Source organism: Adiantum capillus-veneris, chromosome 9 (genome assembly GCF_014529385.1).
Source record: "Adiantum capillus-veneris isolate H3 chromosome 9, ASM1452938v2, whole genome shotgun sequence".
NCBI classification, from domain to species: Eukaryota; Viridiplantae; Streptophyta; class Polypodiopsida; order Polypodiales; family Pteridaceae; genus Adiantum; species Adiantum capillus-veneris.
In genome coordinates, this window is record NC_140939.1 from 118628975 (window position 1) to 118648287 (window position 19313).

Sequence of the window (19313 nt, forward strand, 5' to 3'; positions counted from 1 at the left end):
GGGGCATTCTTGGGGTGGGTGCCTTGGAGAGCGGCATGAGCTACACCAAACCATAGCCTTAGTCTCTTGCTGACACTTGAGCTCTTCTAACTCGCGCTTAATCTGTTCCAATGCCTCATTATGTGTAGGCTTCTCTTGTCTAAGAGAGAAGGACCTCTCCTCTTGAAGAGCTCGTTGTAGCTTTAGGGCTTCCAGTTCCCTACGTAAAGAAGTTAAAGGATCAGTAGGACTACCTTCCTTGAACACAGATGGAGTATCTATTTGAGGAGAGTTGTTGAAGAGCTTCCTAGCTCCCTCTATTCTAGTAGCAGCTGCGATGAACTCGTCAAGAGTGGCGTCGGGTCGGAGACTCTCTCGGAGTTTTTGCTGAGAAGTTTTGGGAAGCGCCTTCTCCACCCACTTTTTAACCATGAATTCACCGGGTTGTTGGGGAAGCTTGGCCACCAGCGACTTAGTTTTCGTCATAAGCTCCGCAAAAGTCTCCTCAGGTTTGAGCACCATGTTGGCCAACTCATCCAACACCTTCTCTTGGTAGTCACCTGGCCTGAAAGCTGCACAGAACTGCTGTCTTAAGGCTGCCCAAGTTGCAAAATGGTTCTCTGCAAATTGGCTGTACCATTTATCTGCTAGGCCATCCAGGGTGGATGGAAATAGTACCAAGTAAGCATCTTCTCTGTTCAGCCCACGTCCCCTACAGAGAGATACAAATCTCCTTGCATGGTCGTCAGCATCTTCTGAAGACAGCCCTTTGAATGTAGGGAACTTGATGTTCACCTTGGCCAAAACACTAGCTAGTGGCTCCATGATTCCTTGCTGAGTCTGTTGCACAATAGCTTGTTGCACAATAGCTTGTTGTAGAAGAATAGGAGAGAGCTTTTCTGGAGAAGGTGATCGCGAAGATGGGGAACTTGATGAAGGAATGGGTGATGTGATATGTGGAGGTATAGGTGATGAGGTTGAAGGATTTCTACAAGGTGTCAAAGGTCGTCTTCTGTGATAGTACTTCAGAGGGCTCAGTAGTGGGCTTTGACGCTCAACTGACCTCCTTGTATGTGTCATGCAGTGACCTCCAATCCAACCAAGCTTTGGGCAAGAGAACCTTGAACTGGCTGAAGATTGGTCTAGACTCTACTAGACCAGACGAGTGACTAGACTAGCTGGACCAGGGACGAGGGACGAGGAGGACTAGACCAGGGTCGAGGGGTCGTGACCAGAGACGAGGCAAGTTGGACCAGGGCGAGAGGGGACCAAGCCAGCAAGGCGAGAGACTAGACCAGCTAGATTAAGCTATCAAGGGTGAAACTGGACCAGACCAACAGGCTGCACAGGCGAAGCGACCAACAGGCTACATAGGCGAAGCGAAGAAACCAGCTACTCAACAGAGTGAGACTTCAGTTGAGGTCCCACCGTGATCGCCAAAATGAGAGCACCTGTAGCGCGGATAATGTGTCGTGCTCTCTACAGTGTGGGTGTTCCCCAGTGCAATGTGCGTGACAATCTCACTCAACAAACAGAAACTCTCTCAACAGAATGAAATACAAGAAACAATGGATAATAACAGAGACACAGCAGTAGACCAGGACATGTGGACTCGACTAACTCAAAGGACCATGTACAGACTCTGGAGTGGCAGCACACTCAGCTCCAGCCCAAGACTCACAGGTACAAAATAGGGTGTTGAGGCTCAGATGTGCATGGATGGTGTAGCAGTGCTTTGTGTAAGACTCTCTAGACGACTACGTGCAAGATAAGATGGAACTGTCCCAAAACGACTACTGATATGTACAACCATAGGAGCCACCAACGGCCCATAAATGTCCAGCCAGCTAAGTCTATCTCCAAACTGAGTGGTGGTGGTGACCTGGCCACGACGTCCACTAGACCACCGTAGGTACCATGCCACGTGTCACTCCCAGCCAAAGGGTCCGTCCAGTGTGAACCAGACCAACTGTAGCTAACTGTCCAACTGCCTGTCCTGTGAAGTGACACTGTAGCAGGCTACAGTGAGGCCTTCGGAGGAGGGTTTTACAAACTCTCGGGTGTCGTATCTCTTCTCTCTCCTTCTCTCAGTCTCATTCACTTGCACGCACAATATCCACTCACTTTGTTCGTGATCATAGCACTCTCCATAAGACGGAAAGCTCTCTCTTCCCTAAGAACTAAAAGGAACCTTGAGCAATAAAGATCACTAATCTTGAGAAAATACAACATTCATTCCGCTGCACCTAACATTGGTATCAGAGCTTTGGAAATGTTCTGCATTACTCAAGGAAAGAACCACAAGAATTTTTTTTGCTTGTTGCGATCGCACGAACCCAAGTTTACTTGGGCGTGGCGATCCCTAATCGTGTTTTGTTGAAGAGTGACAGGAATCCCAAGAAAGAAGGGCTTGTACAGCGTCCCCTTGTGTCTCTTTTCACTCATTGGGAGCGGACTGTGCACTTAGCGGCTGGCCAATCGACGTGAGGTGGGAAAAAGCAACCTTGGTGTGAGCGCAAGGCCTCCAAGGGGTGCGCCCGCAGAAAAGGGTAGAACTCGGGTGACGAGAAGATCCTTCTCCAACGCGATTTGCAAGCGAAAGAAAACCTGAAGACCCTCAAGAACCTCAAGAACCCAAGACCCTCAAGACTCAAGAACCTCAAGACCCTCAAGAACCCAAGTTCCTCGCGAGCTTAAGAACCCAAGATCATAGTGCATGGTCGTCACTCGAAGTGGAATCGATACTTCGCATACAGGTGATGAGCATGAGAGAGGCGACGAAGACTCGTCCCCACCCGGAGATGTTTTCTTTAACCCTCTCCCTTCGCCATCTACGCCACCAAGTGCTATGGAGGCAATGGCCAAGCAGATGATGCCCATGATGGATAGACAAGAAGCAAGTCGCCTTGCTCAAGAATGTGAGCGCGATGAAAGAAACGCAAGACTTGCCACAAAACAAGAAGAAAATCGACTTGGGCAGGAACGTGAGTGTGATGAAAGAAACGCAAAACTTGCCGCACAACAAGAAGAAAATCGACTTGCTCTCTAACGCGAGCGCGATGAACGAAATGAACGCAAAGCAGAAAGGGACGCCGAGCGAGAAGCTCAAAGGGAGATTCACAATCAAGAATTTATTTCCCAATTGTTAGCCTCGAAGACCGAACCACCCAAAGATCGTGGGAGTTCGTCAAGTGGCGCAAGCCACGACGCGGATTCCAACCATCCAGTTACAGAAAAGTTGACTTTCAGTAAGTATGACGGTAAGATGGATGCTACAATTATTCATTCTTGGTTGCATCAATTTAATGCTTATTTTGTGACAACTAAGAAGACAGGAAATAGCAAAGTTTTGACGGCAGCTATGTACCTTGCCGGTGATGTCATCAATTGGTATCACGCATGGCAAGAGGCACAGCTAGCCGCGCACCTAGAGGCAGCCGACGATTTCACGCCCCTCTCATTTAGTTGGGCTGATTTCCAAGACAAGCTCAAGGCATAAATGGCATATCGTGCTGTCTGCTGGTATCCCTCTGAATCTACCAGCCTCAATCTCCAGCTGATGTGACGATGTGCGTATGTGACCAATGGCACACTGCAAACCATGAGACATATGTGTGTCCATGTAGCTAGGTCGAATAACAAACCCATCTCGTGTGAGGTGGAGAAGATGCTCTCTATAGAAAGCCATCTCGTGCCCAACTCCTGTGTCGGCTCTATCCATGTCCTCATGGTATCCAGTTGGATCAGGTCCTGACGAATGAGTCTAGTAATCTCCACCCGTGTAAGAGACATCGAGGGTGCCTGAAGAGAGTACTGGAAAGAGAGCAGCCTGTCCATGGTGAAGCCATGCGTCTGAAACCATGATGTCATCTGTGCATAGCAGCATGAAGTGTCCCCCTGAAGAGCTAACTGTTTGGAAGACTCAAGGGCCAGTCTAGCATATCTGTCTCTAGTAGTATCCCACAAGCTGTGCAGAGAGAGAGAGAGAGAGAGAGAGAGAGAGAGAGAGAGAGAGAGAGAGAGAGAGAGAGAGAGAGAGAGAGAGAGAGAGAGAGAGAGAGAGAGATTTTTTACGTCTATGTCAGGCTGATTTTGGCCTATGAGACAAATCCAATATACGTGGTGTGTATGTCATCCGTCTTGTTGGAAAGACAAATGAAATAAAATTGATACAAAACTGAATTGAACTAGAAATAAGTAGTGATGTACTAGAGATGGTGGTGGTGATATATCCAAGGGATATCTGAGGGGGGGGGATGGAGCTCTGGTATATGCATGTCTATATGCTTAGGGTAGTACAATCATGAGAGTGCATCAAGCTATCTAGCTCCTTCGTGTACTAATGGCCGCGCGGGTGTATTATGTGGCACATGGGTGGGTCTGGTGCTAGGGCTGCCGGGATGAAAGCTGCAGGGTCGGCCCTCGTCTGAGCCACTCGCTCCTTAGTGGCACGGCGCTCTTGGGCCCGGATCTCCTTGATTTGTTGGCGGTGGAGGCTCGCACCCCTGTAGCCAGTGACTCGTGGTCGTCGTCTAGCTCGGCTCGCCTCGGCCCGTGGGAGTGTCACTCCCCTCTGTGTGTCGGATGAGGGGGGGGGGGGGTGTTGTAACTCTCTAAAAGAAGTCTGTGAGCTGCAACTATCTACCCTGTCTGTGTAGCTGCGTGTGTCTGTAGTAGTGTGTCCCGGTGGCTCTGTATCCTAATAAGAAACGTCCTAGCTCTCTTTGATCTCGAGAGTCCGTGATCTCTCGAAGAGTGGGCTGCCCTCTGAATAAGGCCTCATACGTGCCTCTGATCTCAGTATATGCGCTGCATCGACACACAAAATGCTCCTCGCTCTCCACCTCCTCTGTGCATGCTCTGCAGACTCGCTCCTCTCTGGGGACATAGTGTGTCTCCCAGTCTCAATCTCTAGCCTGTGTGATGCCACTCTCAACTGACCAATCGCCACCCATGAGCTATGTGGCATGTATGTGTCCATGTAGCGTGGTCTCTATATGAACCGATCAGGTAGTATAGTAAGGAACTGGTCTCTGTAGTCTGAACCTTCGTCCCCAAGCCCGGTGACTCCCAAACTCTCTTGGTGTATAGCTGCCAAAGGTCTTGTATCAATACTGAGTCCCTCTTGCTGCGAGAGAGGTGAACATAGGGTGAGTCAGGGTCGCACTGGAAGGGTGGTAAGACTCTCCATATCAAGACCGTGTGCCTCAAACCATGCTCTGACCTGTGAGTACCATGCTCTCTCATGCCCACTCTCTGATAGCTGTATAGCTGCCTCAAAAGCCCTGCGAGTAAGTCTGTCGGGAGGTAGCTCTCTAATCCTTTGAATGAAACAGACTGTGTGGAATAGTGCCTCTACTACCATAGGTGGTGGGGCGAGCTCTGCTCTGATAATGTCATGTGGCACTGTCTGCTTGCTACGGAGCAAGTGTGAGATCATACATATGTGTGGCCTCTCCATCTGTGCCCACTGGTCAACTGTCAATCTTGGTGCCCATACTACCGCTGAGTACATCAAGGCTGGGGTGACTAAGGTGTCGAAAAGCCACCCCTTTGTGCGGGGCTCCTAAAAGTGTGCCTGGTGGCATCTCCACTCTAGCATGGCCAGGCCTGAATATCCTCGAGTGAGCCTGTCAGTAGCTGCCTGCCTCATAGTGAAGGGTCCCGGGAGGCTGGTGAATGTAACTCCAAGGTAGACATATGAGGTGACCACATCAACCTGTCCCCCTACTGCTGTGAAGGTGGCAGCGCTCCTCACTGCACTGGATGTGTGAAAGATCATAACCTTGGTTTTGCCAAGGTTCATAGTCAACCCCGAGAGAGAGAGAGAGAGAGAGAGAGAGAGAGAGAGAGAGAGAGAGCTTTATAATATTTCAGGTTTGGAATTCTTCTTCAGGGTTTTGCTTTGTAACTTTTGCTGAGCACACCAACTCCATCACAGCCGTGCATTTTCTACCGGGTAATTCTGCTTTGTTAAGTGCATCTTTGGATGGCACAGTGCGAGCATGGGACCTATTGCGATATAGAAATTTCCGCACTTTTACTACTCCCTCGCCAACACAATTTGCCTCACTAACTGCTGATAGAAGTGGGGAGGTAGTCTGTGCTGGATCTCTCGATTCTTTCCAGGCGAGTCTTTATGTCATGTTTGGTTCTCCTAATTCTCCTTTTTTTGGCCTAGAATGATGTGATGGTGGTTTGGGGCAGATCTATGTTTGGTCCATGAAGACTAGTCGACTTTTGGATGTACTAAGTGGTCACGAAGGCCCTGTTCATGGCTTAATGTTTTCACCAGTACATGTAAGACCTTTGTATTTTTACAGACTCTGTAGGAGGAAAATAGCAAAAACCTGGTTGATATTTACAGTTCCATGGATATTTTGGCTCAGGAAATGCTGGCCTCATCTTCTTGGGATAAAACTGTTCGCATTTGGGATGTGTTTAATGGGAAAGGTGGCCTTGAAACCTTCCCACATAATCATGACGTCCTTACTGTGGCTTATCGACCTGATGGAAGACAACTTGCTTCTACAACACTGAATGGGCAAATTCACCTATGGGATCCAGTTGAAGGACAATTAACAGCTACTATTGAGGGCAGACGAGATATAGCAGGCGGAAGGCTGATAAGTGATAAGAGGACTGCAGCTAACTCGAGTTCAGGAAAGTGTTTCACCACTATTTGTTACTCAGCAGATGGAAACTATTTGCTTGCGGGGGGAAGCAGCAAATTTATCTGTATGTATGACGTGGGGGAACAGGTAATATATGCAATAGTTTGGTCAGTATTAATTGTGATTGAGATAAAATTCGTCCATTAATAAACACCTCAAAGGGAAATTACCCCCAGGTCAGTACAATAGTGTGCTCCTTTATGTTGATATGTCAATCCAATTTTGCTTGCTCCCTGTGAAGTCAGATGATGTTGGGACTGTTTAACAGATTTAGTTTTACGGGGTTTCATATGTGTCCATTTTGGGGTCTGGTTTGGTGTAATAGCACATCTACTTTAAGCAGAGTTTTTTTTAGGAACATGTGTGTTGTGATAGTCCTTCGTCAATCTAGTGTGGCTTGATAAAGAGCAGAGAATAGCATTAAGATGCAACTACTACACCAAACTAAAGGCATAGCAGTCAGGATGGTGCAGATATTGAAGCCTGTGTATCTACATAGGCTTATGCTAGGCTGATGCATATGATGGCTCGTTGAGCTAACTCTGACATCCATTGTGTGCCTTCAGTTCTTTGAGCATTACATGTTTCATTTGGTATGGATGTCAGGTGATGTGAACAAAATTTAAATCCCGACATGGTACTCAATACATTTACAAAGAAAAATTATCTCTGATCATTTTCAGCTTAAAAAAGTAGTAACACTAGAGCTTATTGTCAATTTAGGATTGCCATCCCTTGCACCCGACTGCAGAAATGCTGAAGCTTATTGTCAGTTTAGGATTGCCATCCTTGTCAAGGAAGATTTCTTATTGCTTTTAGCCCTCATCATTGTTGCCCTTCAAGCCTATCACCTTCACCTCTTAGTTTCGCCACAGCAGTCTGTTGTCAGCCACTCAGCCTGTAATCTTCTCCTCCTTGGTTGCTGCCGCCTTGCCCTTGCTTGAGAAACTGGCCCTCTACTTGAGGTTGCCCCTTTGCTTAAGCTGCCCTGCGCCCCCCCCCCCCCCCCCCCCCCCCCCCGGTGGCCCCCCTGCAGCCTTGCCCTCCACTCCACCCCACTTGCAGCCTCCCTTCTCTCTCAGCAGTGCTTAACAGTGTGTTTCAATAGCGCCCAACAGATTGTCTGCTTCCACCTATAATGATGCGTAAACAATGGTGCGTTGGCTTCGCTAAGTTGTATCTCTGTATTGTGAAAAGCTCAGCCACCATACGATGGAATTCTTTAATGAGATTAAGTGAAGTACTATGATGGTGCACTGATTTAACAATAAGCAAGCGTACAATTTTTTCCAATCGTAACCCAAAAGGGGTTTTTTTCTCAGAAGCAAAAGGGCAGCTTAAGCAGAGGGGCAACCTCAAGTAGAGGGCCAGTTTCTCAAGCAGGGGGCAAGCTTCTCTCTCTCTCTCTCTCTCTCTCTCTCTGTGTGTGTGTGTGTGTGTGTGTGTCATGGTTTGCGTTGTGCCATTGGCCAGATACGCACGTCCTCACATCAGCTCGAGATTGAGACTGGCAGATTCAGAGGGACACCAGCAGATAGCAGGATATGCCGCTTATGCCATCGAGAGCCAGAGATAGAGGTACATTACACATGTCATTGCACAGTGTACTATGAGATACGAGGCCGTTTTCATTGTCTATTCAGAGAAGGTTTTGGGCCTCTATCTAGGGTCATGAGTTATGAGGATCAGAGATGTCTTGGGCTATGTCTACTTGAGTTACACAGGCATAGAGAAACTTTACGGAGGAGAGCTGAAAAGAGACAACCCCAGAGACAGATCACAGATTTCTTTACACTAGATATTGTACACCCAGAAGAACAGACAGAGGAGCAGCCAACAATGGAGAGGTCTGCCCGCACTACTGGCATTCTCATAGACCGAGAATTGGAGCTAGGGAGATCTAGACGATCCCGATGGAGAAGAGGAGCTACACAGTTTCAAAGGAGGCTACGACAAAGGATTCGAGCCATACTTTTTTGTCGTCCAGAGTGCAGATGAAGATGGATCTCTACTTCCCTTCCATATTGTCTACACATTGTACTGCTTAGTTCACACATTTCACGCCTTTCACCTTTCACACCTATCAGCTTAGTTTAGGATTCCGTAGTATTTATATTTTGTTATCCTAGTTTAATTTATTTTGTTAATCTGACTTTGTATCAGATACACCACATTGTAACTTTCTGGTCTCATAGGTCACTTTGGCCTTTTGAAGACGTTAATACAACATTTCATTTCATTTCATTTCTCTCTCTCTCTCTCTCTCTCTCTCTCTCTCTCTCTCTCTCTCTCTCTCTCTCTCTCATGGGAAGTATTGAAGAAGTGCCAATGGCTTCCTCCACGTGTAGGAAGACGCATACCTCGCCGGCCGCCCACAAAGCCACCTCCATGCGGACAGGGAGGAGGATGTCGGCAATAGAGAAGGAAATGAGAGAATGGAGAATTGAAGTGGAAGAGTGGAGGAAAGAGAGTAGCATGCGTAGGAGGATCTCTTCGCTGGAGGAGGATGTGGTCATCCAAGATTCCATCATCCCAAATCTACAAGATGAGCTTCTTGAAGCCAAATGTGGGTGACTTGAAGAAGGGGAAATTCAGTCTTCCACGATGGAGGAGCTGAACACAATCAAAGAACAAGTGCGGGTCGTCAATGAGGAGTAGGAAAAGAAGTCATCTTGGGTGAGGGCATAACCAAGACACAAAAAGAAAGTGAAGGCGGCCGAGAAGTTGATCAAGGTTGCCAAGAAAGGGAAAGGTAAAGGGGCTTCTTCTACACCTAACATCATTAACAAGACCCTCGAAGAAGAGCAAAGAAGGCGGGTATGTGCCATACATGTGAGGGTCACCGGCATCAAGGATGTCAACAATGTTAAAAAAGAGGTCATAAGCCTCATGTCCATGATGGGGATGGAGAAGCCTTTACACATAAAGGCATGTAGGGTGGGCAAGAGGAGTGAAGGCCTGAGAGAGTCTTCAAAGGATAGAGCACTCATACTACGTTTCCCCTCCTTGGAGGAGGAGGAGTTCTTGAAGAAGAGGCCAACCCTTACGAAGACATATATTTTTCTCGGTGGTGATCTCACCCTCTCGCAGTTGACTCACATGAGAGAGGTGATGCCATAGATTACAACAGCAAGGGAGAAGGGAAAGATGGCCTTGTACAGAGATGGTCGGGTGGTGATTGTAGAGCGACACTCTACATGACGATGCGAGACGTATGGGACCATATTGAAGATGGCAACGTGAAATTGTAATGGATCTTATAGGCTGGATGTGGGCGCCTCTAAGGATAGCTATGGGACAAGAACATTATATTCTTCTCAGAGACTCATCAGGCATAGTAACAAGGAACAGGCGGAACGGGGCCCTCCCATTCTCGGAATGTGTTCCCAAGCCCAATGCCTCCTCGAAATGGAAACGGGAATGGAACGCTGTTCCCTTCTCAAGCATAACCGGAACGGCAGTCGGGATGGAATGACAAAGTTTAAAAAAATGACAGTTTGGGACAGGTCTTTTGAACTTTTGGGGGGGTGTTATTTCCATTCTCTCCTATATAAAGAAGGGATTTAAACCCTCTCTCTCAAGCTCTCTAACTCACCTTCTCCCTCAAGGCTCTCTCTCCTTCTCCCTCTCCCTTTCCCTCAAGGCTACCGTTCCGGCCCCCGTTCCCGTTCCGCCACCTCGAGCCCCCCCCCCCCCTCGTTCCCGAAACATCCCAGAGCCCCCCCGTTCCGGTTCCTCGTTCCCATTCCGTGTAACTTTGTCACCAGGCCCCTGGACAAGTGATGCCACATGTGATGGGATGTAGATGGGAGACAACTTGTCGGACTGATTTGAGATTTGAGCATGGGAGCAGAGGATCGGGGGGAGTAGCAATGTCATTCAGAGAGGAGCTACAACCACTTCTACACATTGTGATCATGCTAGATACATGTGGGTGAGGCAGAGGGCCAACACAGGTCGATCCCCCCTCAGCACATCAGTCTATGTTGGGCCTAGAGTCACCTTTCTCTGTCCTAGACGTTGACACATGAGAGTTTTTCAGGGATGGTGACATCATTCTCCTAGGGGACTCAATGCCCGGACGAGCAGTGCTCAGACAATCTTCTATGACACTTCAGAAGAGATGCATAGAGAGCTGGTTGTAGGAGATTTGGGGCTTGAGAGCAGATAGAGTATGGGAGACATCTCATGGAGATGGCGACTACACATGGTCTGGCCATACTTAATGGCCTACAACGTTTTTCTAGAACGGTGAGTTTCACATGCTTTCCACACAGGCATGGGGCCAGCATAGTGGACTATGTCATGGCACAACGGAGCTTCATTCCCTGCATTTAGGATTTCATAGTAGGACCCAGACCAGTGGGTGTAGCAGTGGATCATGCTCTCTTGACACTTGCTGTCTCCTTTTAGTACAGTACAGCCCAAGTGTCAGGCGGGAGGACAAATACCCACTTTACATTTACACTAGAGACTGACTTTGTTTATATAGTGGATATCTATAGTCGTCCATGTATAGCAGCTAGGCTAGGACTCTCAGTGGAGGAGATCACCACTTTATTGACTAAGACATTACATGATGTAGCAACAGAGGTATACCCACACACTCAGCCTAATCAATCATCAGAGACACCGTTCTAGGAGCATGCCTCAAAACAGTTGGTATGACGAGGAGTGTAGAGAGACGAGAGCACAACTTTAGAGGGATCTTCTCTTAAGGGTCATCAATAACAGACAATCTCGAATAGCCTTGAGGCGCCTTGTGTGACGGAAGAAGCGAGCATTCCTAGCGCAGATGGAGCGAGACTTATACAAGTTGTTCTTGAGAGTAGACTCTGGAGGTGTTTCTTTCACGAGCACTTGTGATTACTTCCCCTGATGTGTGGGGTCAATATGCAACATCCTTATCCTGGACAGACACCCCTTCCAAGTTCTCCTGAGCCATGCCCATCTACGTGTACCTTCTTTACTACTGAGATGGTAAAGACGGCCAGTGACAGGATGAGGACCAGGATGGTCTTGTAGCAGAGCACTTCATTCGTGCTAGAGATATCCTAGTTCTGCTCGATTGTGTCATGTGTGATGGTCTACGTGAGACTTGGAAACTATCTATTATTATATGCCCATCTTCAAGGCAGGTGATCCTACGGAGCTTGGAAAGTACCGTACTATTATGATTGGACACATGTTGGTACGATTGTATGTATCTATCTCCTTGAGCAGCAATTGAGTAGATGGGCAGAGAGTGAGGGCCTATGGGTAGTGGGACAGGCCGGTTTTTGGAGAGGCTTCTCCACTCTTGACCATATTCTGACACTCAGAGCCATCATTGAGGAGGTAGGGCACATGGGAGATGGATTTATTGTAGCTTTGTGGATTTCGGCAAAGCATTTGACATGTGGTGCCCAATGCCAGATTGATGCACAACATAGTCACAAGGGACGCGTCAGGGGACAGGGAACGGGGCTCAAATGGATTTTTAGTGTAAAAAAGAGGGCGGGACGGGAAGCCCAAAAATGGGCGTCCCCTGTGACTATGATGCACAACCTATAGGAGATGGGAGTGCCCATTGAGTTGATTTTGGGTTCATGTCTCTATACAGATTAGTGGTGGGACATGTACACACTTTAGAGGGGATGTGTGATTTAGTTAACTAGACTCCACTATTGGAGTGAAACAAGGTTGTCCATTGTCTCCTACTCTATTTGGTATGTATATAGATGAGGTTTCTTATTACATTGATTGAGAGGTGCAGGGACATGAATTTTATTGTTGTTATATGCTGATGATATTCTGTTGATCTTTGAATCATCGGAGGGTATTTAACGACATTTGGATGCATTACACAGCTTTGCGGAGGATAGTGGATTGTCTGTAAACCTTGGTAAACCAACACCACACCGCACTGGATCAATAGATCTTCACCTACATTCACTTATGGTCAAGAGACTGTGGAATACACAGATGCATGCACTTATCTTGGGGTATTCTTCACTGGACCAAGGTTTTCTTTGAAGAGAGTCGCAAAAACTAGGTTGACCAGAGCGTATGCGGCCTTGGGAGGATTGGGGAGGATGTGTTCACAGGTTTAGTTCCAGGAACCCTGAACAAAACTTTGGCTCTCTGATACCTTGGTGGCTTCAACTATGCTCTATGGGATTCAGGTTTTGAGACCCTCTCTGGGTCAGGATGGGTGGAGAGGTATGGGGAGTCCCTTGGTATCTATGATCTCTCGGCTGATCAGAGCCAAGGCCTCTGTGCCACACGAGATCATTAGATCGGAGTTAGCAGACCTTCCTATGGAGATAGAGGTGCTTACCCTTGGTATCTATGATCTCTCGGCTGATCAGAGCCAAGGTCTCCGTGCCACACGAGATCATTAGACCGGAGTTAGCAGCCCTTCCTATGGAGATAGAGGTGCTTACCATATTGGTCTCCTTTATGCACAGCTTATGGGATACTAATAGAGACATATATGCTGTCACGAGGCTGTGGCAACCACTAATCTTAGTTGCTGGTTACCTTCTCTTAATTTTTATTGAACTTTTGGGACTCTCTTTTTGAAGTCACAAATGACGGGACATTGTATGGTTAATGTGAAACGGCCGATGGTCGAGAGTTTCACCCGCAACAGTGAAGGCCAAGTCGACACGAGTTGGTCGGGCCAATCGGCATTGAAATCAGAGTAGTTAAATGGCGGCTAGGATCAGTTCAAAGTCATTTAGGCCCCACACGACACTTTATAAGTTGGTGGATACTAGGAGTTTAACTCAAAAGAGGCAAACTGGACACTTGGCAAGCTTCGAGCAATCTGCAAGGCCACATTGGCTGGGGGCACCAAAATTTGAGAGAAATCGATTTGGGGCTGGTCATTGTGAACTACAGTGTGTGTGAATAGTTGGTGCACTTTAATGGAAAGCTTGCCTTCTCCCTTGTTTTATGTAGCACGATGATTCCGCTCTCGTGCACCTCTCCCCCCTTCTGAATACAAAAACGTGATGCCTAGCTCAAGGGCTACTCATCTGTATGTATTGTTGTGTGGGTTTATGCGCGATTGCCGAGGCAAGAGCCTCTTGTTCAGGTACTCAATTAGCTAATTGCTAATCCCATGCAGGTATAGGTTGATTCGGTTTGAAATGCTTAAAGTTGTTCAATCTGTTCTTTTCTGTTGGCACGCGGTACCCGTCCCCGTTACAGTGGTATGAGAGCTTCAAGTGTGTGCTTTTTTGAAAGCATACCGGTCCTACCAAAGAGGAGACAAAGCAAGATGGCGCTTCCAAGCTTCATATGAACATTTATTAAAGAAGCTTTGTGTCCCGACCGCGGGCTTATTAGCCATCCCACGCTTACTCCATCGCGCATCGGGTGCGCTCTTTATCGCTCTAATTTACAGGGCATAAGCCATAAATATCACTCGCAAGAGAAGGATTACAGATTTTTCAAGTCGTCGTTTTTCTAAGAGGCAGTGCTATGTAGTGGTGGATGTCTATAGCTACCAAGCCGCACACTCCAAGGACTTGGCAAGCTTTCAAGAAATTTTCTTGCCCAAAGCGATATGCCTTCAAACATCTTTCTTTGGAGTGCAGCTTTTGGCAGAGTGGGGTATTCTGAAATGCTTGCCATGGAAACCCTAGCAGATTATAACTTGAAATTTCTCGACATCTCTCAGCAGGTCTCTCTTCTCGAACCAAAACCTTGGAGATCTAGTGTGATTGGTTTATCTTGGGGCTACCATCACCGCCACAAGAACACTGTCTGTCGAGGCGTATTTCGACTATTTAAGAGCTTATGGACCATGTTGCGGTCGGCTACAACCTTATGGAAGAAATTTAACCCTAATTTTGGTGCAGTTTTCATGACTAATTGTCGACTTTCGAGCTCGACTGATGTCGAGAATGCTCTGATTAGCAGTTTTCTGAGTTCTAACTTGTCTGATGATTGAAACCAACGTAGGCTTTCACCCGAAACTTTACTTTAGACTTTAGGACACAGATAAACTATGCAAATGAAAACCTGTAACAGGAATTGACACTTCAAACACACACGGCTTGGAAGCTGAAGTGCTACCAAGCAGACGCCGACACCTGTTGGCCCCAAAGACTGGGGCCCCTTTCGGTATTTCTTTATTGTATTCAAAGAGGGAATAAAACCTTTTTTTTAACGAGCTGTCTCGCATAATCCGGGCTGAAAATGACCTGTTCTGGCTCGATTTCGATAGCATAGCTGTACTAGGACGCTTCACAGACTGTATCCCCAGGCAATAGGTGATTTTCCTGACTCATACGGACTCTTTGCAAAACCTGGCGGGAATCTGCAGCACGCTGAATTCTCTGTTTCCTGCCCTGAAAATGTGCCAAATCACCTGTACAGCGATCCCCTCGCGTCCCCGGACCTCTTGGGGGTATAAGGGACCGTTTAGGGCCAAAATCCTAAACCTGCAAAAATACACAGCAGGCTATATTTCCCTGTTTTGGGCTCCGTTTCGCGAGCCGGTCGCATCCGTAGCAAGTCCTCGAGCTCGCGCACGTGTAGGGCTACTTGCCCTTTGAATCGGACGAGATTTCTCGCGTCAAACCTCTCCAAATTCACTTGTACCTACGGGGGATTAGCAACTAGCTAATCCAGTACTTGTGCGAGAGGCTCTTGCCTCGGCAATCGGGCATGAACCCACACAACCATACATACAGATGAAAAGCCCTCGAGGCGCATCACGTTTCTGTATTCAAAAGGGGAGAGAGATGCATGAGAGCGGAATCATCGCGCTACTTAAGACAAGGGAGAACGAAAGCTTTCCATTAAAGCTATGAAACTTGCACCCACTACTCACCCACACTCTGTAGTCACTTAAAGAAGAAGAGGCAGCCCCAAATCAGCCTTTACTCTCAAAATGGGCGCTGCCAGCTGATGTGGCATGCAGAATGGCTCACAGGCCGCCAAGTGTCCCTTATGCCTCTTTTGAGTTACCTTATAAGTGTAGCGAGGGGGCCTAAATGACTTTGAACTGAGCCTGGACACCCATTTACTGCTCGGCTTTCAGTGCCGGTTTGCCCCACCAACTCGTGGCGACAAAGCCTTCCCGTCTGTGGGTGAAACTCTCGGCCATCGGCCGTCTCACACTGGCCACACAATGTCCGTCCATTTGCAACTTCAAAAAGAGGGTCTCAAAAATTAAATAAAGATCATTGGAAAGAAACCAACTGCTAACTAAGGTTAGCAGTTGCCACGTCCTCGTGACAGTAATTAGCCATTGCCATGTCCTCATGACATGGATCTTGTGTCTTGGTGCCGATTTGAAGTGTTTGACTGCGGTTTTAATAATGGTTTTCAAGGATTGTTTATTTACTCTTGAGTGGAGTATTGAAGAGAATTGATGTTTTAGAATGTTTGCACATACTCATGGCCCAAACCTGGATGGTTATTTACGGGGGGAGTATCAAGAAGTCTGAGTAGTGGTTACTCTCAGCACCTCCAAACAATGCACGTTGCGGTCTGGGGGCGTTTGGTCATAAAAGGCCTCTATTCTCATGGGACCGGACCTTTTTAGGATATTTGCAGGAGTGATGAGAGAGTCGTTGAACAACTCATGGCCCCGACTTGGATGGTTATTTGCGGGGGAGGAGTGTTCATCGACGACTTTATGTTTCAATGTCTTGTAACATGCATATGTGAGCATTTGTGTCGCATTGTGATGTGCCAACCACTAAATATTCCTTATTGGATGAGATTTTTGTGGGAAGCCAACAACACAGGATATCAAGAGCTCCAATATGGAATGAGACTCCTTATTGGATGAGATTTTTCTGGGAAGCCAATGACCCAGGATATCAAGAGCTCCAATTTGGAATGAGAAAACTAATTGTCCCTCGAAATGTCCCTTAGAATGACCCTCAAAAAGTTTTGAGCTAACTTGAGTTGTTTTGCAGATATGCTGCAATCGCGGACGATTACTTTCTTTCAAGAAGGGGGGATGTCATGTCACAAACTACTGACGTGTCAAACCATTGAAGAACGGAGGCAACCTGCAAATCCCGACTGAGGAGCCTGAACCCTAGAAGAAGCAGAAGAAGTTTTACCAACTTGCAAAGTCTTGTCGAGTCGCCTATTTTTTAAGAAATTCCCACTAACTTATGGGACCCCGTCCGACGGGGCCCAAGTGCCTAGAGATAAAAATTAAAAGTGGGACACCCACACACACACACACACACACACATTTGCGTAAAGAAATGATGACGTGGCAATTGTAAGGACGCTTGTGATTTGCGCTGTTGACGTGGCATACAATATGGATTTTCACGTTTTACGTTGACGGATGCTGATGTGGCATATTGTATGGATTTCCCATGTTTTGCTGCTTTTGGAAGGCCAAGTGCTTTTAGAACTTGAATTTTCATGTAAACTGCTTTTAGAGTCCAGGGCCTTTAAATATGACCCATGGGCTCTCACTCCCGCAGTCTACCCGCGGGAGATGCAGAGCAGAGCCATGGGAGTTGTACTCAGTTGAAGCAATAAAAGAAATACCACGTTCGTTTCAGAATAAGACTTGATGGTTCCTGGAAGCCTTGGCTTCCTATTCCTAGGGCAAAACCCTATTCCAAGGAACTTCCGTTCCTTATTTTAAATCCTCAAGAATCAAGGTTCTCGCCTCTGGATCTCACCTTCCAGACTTAGGGCATGGCATCCCTGCACCTCTTTTCCGACTCTGTTCCCAGATTCCTCTTCCTGCAGAATAACTCTGCTTTCCCAGACATGAAGTCCTTCCCTAGGGAATTTCAACTTCCGGATCACATCTTGAGCGTCTACCACTCTCGGATCTGTGGATCTACTTCCCAAACTCGGGTACGAAACCCTTGGGCTGATCTGGCTCTAGTTCCTCAAGAGCGCTTTTATCCTACAGAGGCTCATGCCTTCCTCTGCTCCTACTTCCTCATAAAGAGGAAGTACACCTGCAATCAAATATTTAGAGATCATAACATGAAAATCGTTACCTTCACAATCTCGACGCTCGAAACGCAACTCGGTTCTCGAAAAGCAATTCCCCGAAAGAGATCTCTACTTAGAAAATCCTCTCTTCCAATCCTACAAAAGAGGTGCGCTCTCGGGTTCCTTCTCGTAAATCAGCTTCGTCTACGACGTCTATGGGATGAAAACAGAGAAAAACAGCAGCTTGTCGCAATGGAAACTTGCTCCGTAGGCACTTCTTCGTGATAAAACTCGCGCACTTTGTCTTAGCGACATCGGGTACACCGGGGCAGCCATGAGCATCACCGCGGCATCGTCTTTAGGGCTGAAAATCTGCAGGAGCCTCATCTTCCTTCTAGCGTTGGCTTTTTCGAGAGAATTTGCTTTTAGGGCATGTCGAGAGCATTAAGCTCTTGTGAATCTTCTTGTGGCAGACAAAGTGTGCCATCTTACCAAAGTAAGTTCTTATTTTGGGCCTTTGCTTTGGGTAGGCCAATTGTTTTGATCCGAAGATCCCTTGTGCCCGTACGTCTTTCCGCGTTTTTCCTCCAGTGGGTTGTTACCACCTGCAGTGTTTTCTTTACGCTTGCTTGCGTCTATTTCTTGAGGAAATCATCAAGAAATTTTCACTTAGCAAGCATCTAGGACTGCTCGCAAAATCTTAGGCAGATAAAAATTCTAGCCATACCATTCCTGTGAACATAAGTTCAAACTCGGCCCACATAAGGGCGAACCCCCCGTAGATCTCAATAATGTTCTCCCATATGTGGTTAAGGTAATTCTTACCATTTCAAAACGGTTGGCGAATTTTGCTCTTACGAACATAATAATTCGAATTTATTCCAGCAGCGTGTAAATGCTACTTGACCTGCTCATGGAGAAATATATACCGCAACCAAAAGTTGTTGCTATAATGGTAAAAGCACATAGTGTACTCAATGATCAACGACCATCAAAAAACCTCTTCTCCGTAGAGAAACTCAAATTCCTTGTGCCGAACACATCTCAAATAGAGATTCTCGTGTCGGATCATCCTTGGGCGCAAAAAAAGGTGCTCAAGAGTATAACAAACTCCCGTCCAGTTCCCTAAAAGGAAGTTGATTCATCTAATTGAGTTCAACAGAAAAAAAAAAATTCGACTGGTAGATGACCCACCTTGGCATAGGTTTTGCATCTTCGTGTGTTATCCATGTACCCAAAGGTGTATATAATTCTTAAGTTGTGTTAGAGTTTTGGTGAACCTGGGAAATTGTAACAGACTTGGACACTCCAAGTCGAGAATCTACCGCGACACCACAAATAATCACTTCAAAATAGTTCACAGTTCACAATTGATTCGACAGTGGCCCGACGGAGTTCCGCGCCTAGAGGTATTGGCCCGAAAGACTGGCGCTCCTTTCGGTATTTCTTTTTGTATTAATCTGCAACTCAAAGTACAAGTGAGTCTTTGGGACTCACTCTTAGACTCTGCGTCCAGATGCTCTCCAGACGGGCCCAAAGACTAATTTAAAGAATTTACAAGGGATGCTAAAAGCAGAGCCCAAAAGCTGAAAATCAAAAGCTCTTCTGGAAAATAAAGCAGAAGAGGTTTCCCTCTCATAGGCTAAGTGAAAATAAAGCAACTAATAAAAACTCTCCTTGCGTAGAGTTTTACGTAATCCAAAAGCTGGAAATTATGTAGCCAAAAAAATAGCCCCTTTG

At 46.9% G+C, this 19313-nt stretch overlaps 1 protein-coding gene across 1 annotated transcript in view; it reads left to right on the plus strand.

Moving 5' to 3' along the window:
• PWP2 (periodic tryptophan protein 2) overlaps positions 1–19313 on the plus strand; it is a 71849-nt gene that overhangs the window by 25264 nt on the left and 27272 nt on the right. Inside the window, exons 2-4 of the mRNA XM_086520020.1 lie at positions 5857–6108; positions 6187–6279; positions 6369–6740. Coding sequence (XP_086376146.1) covers positions 5857–6108; positions 6187–6279; positions 6369–6740 — 717 coding nt within the window. The remainder of the gene's footprint in view (positions 1–5856; positions 6109–6186; positions 6280–6368; positions 6741–19313) is intronic.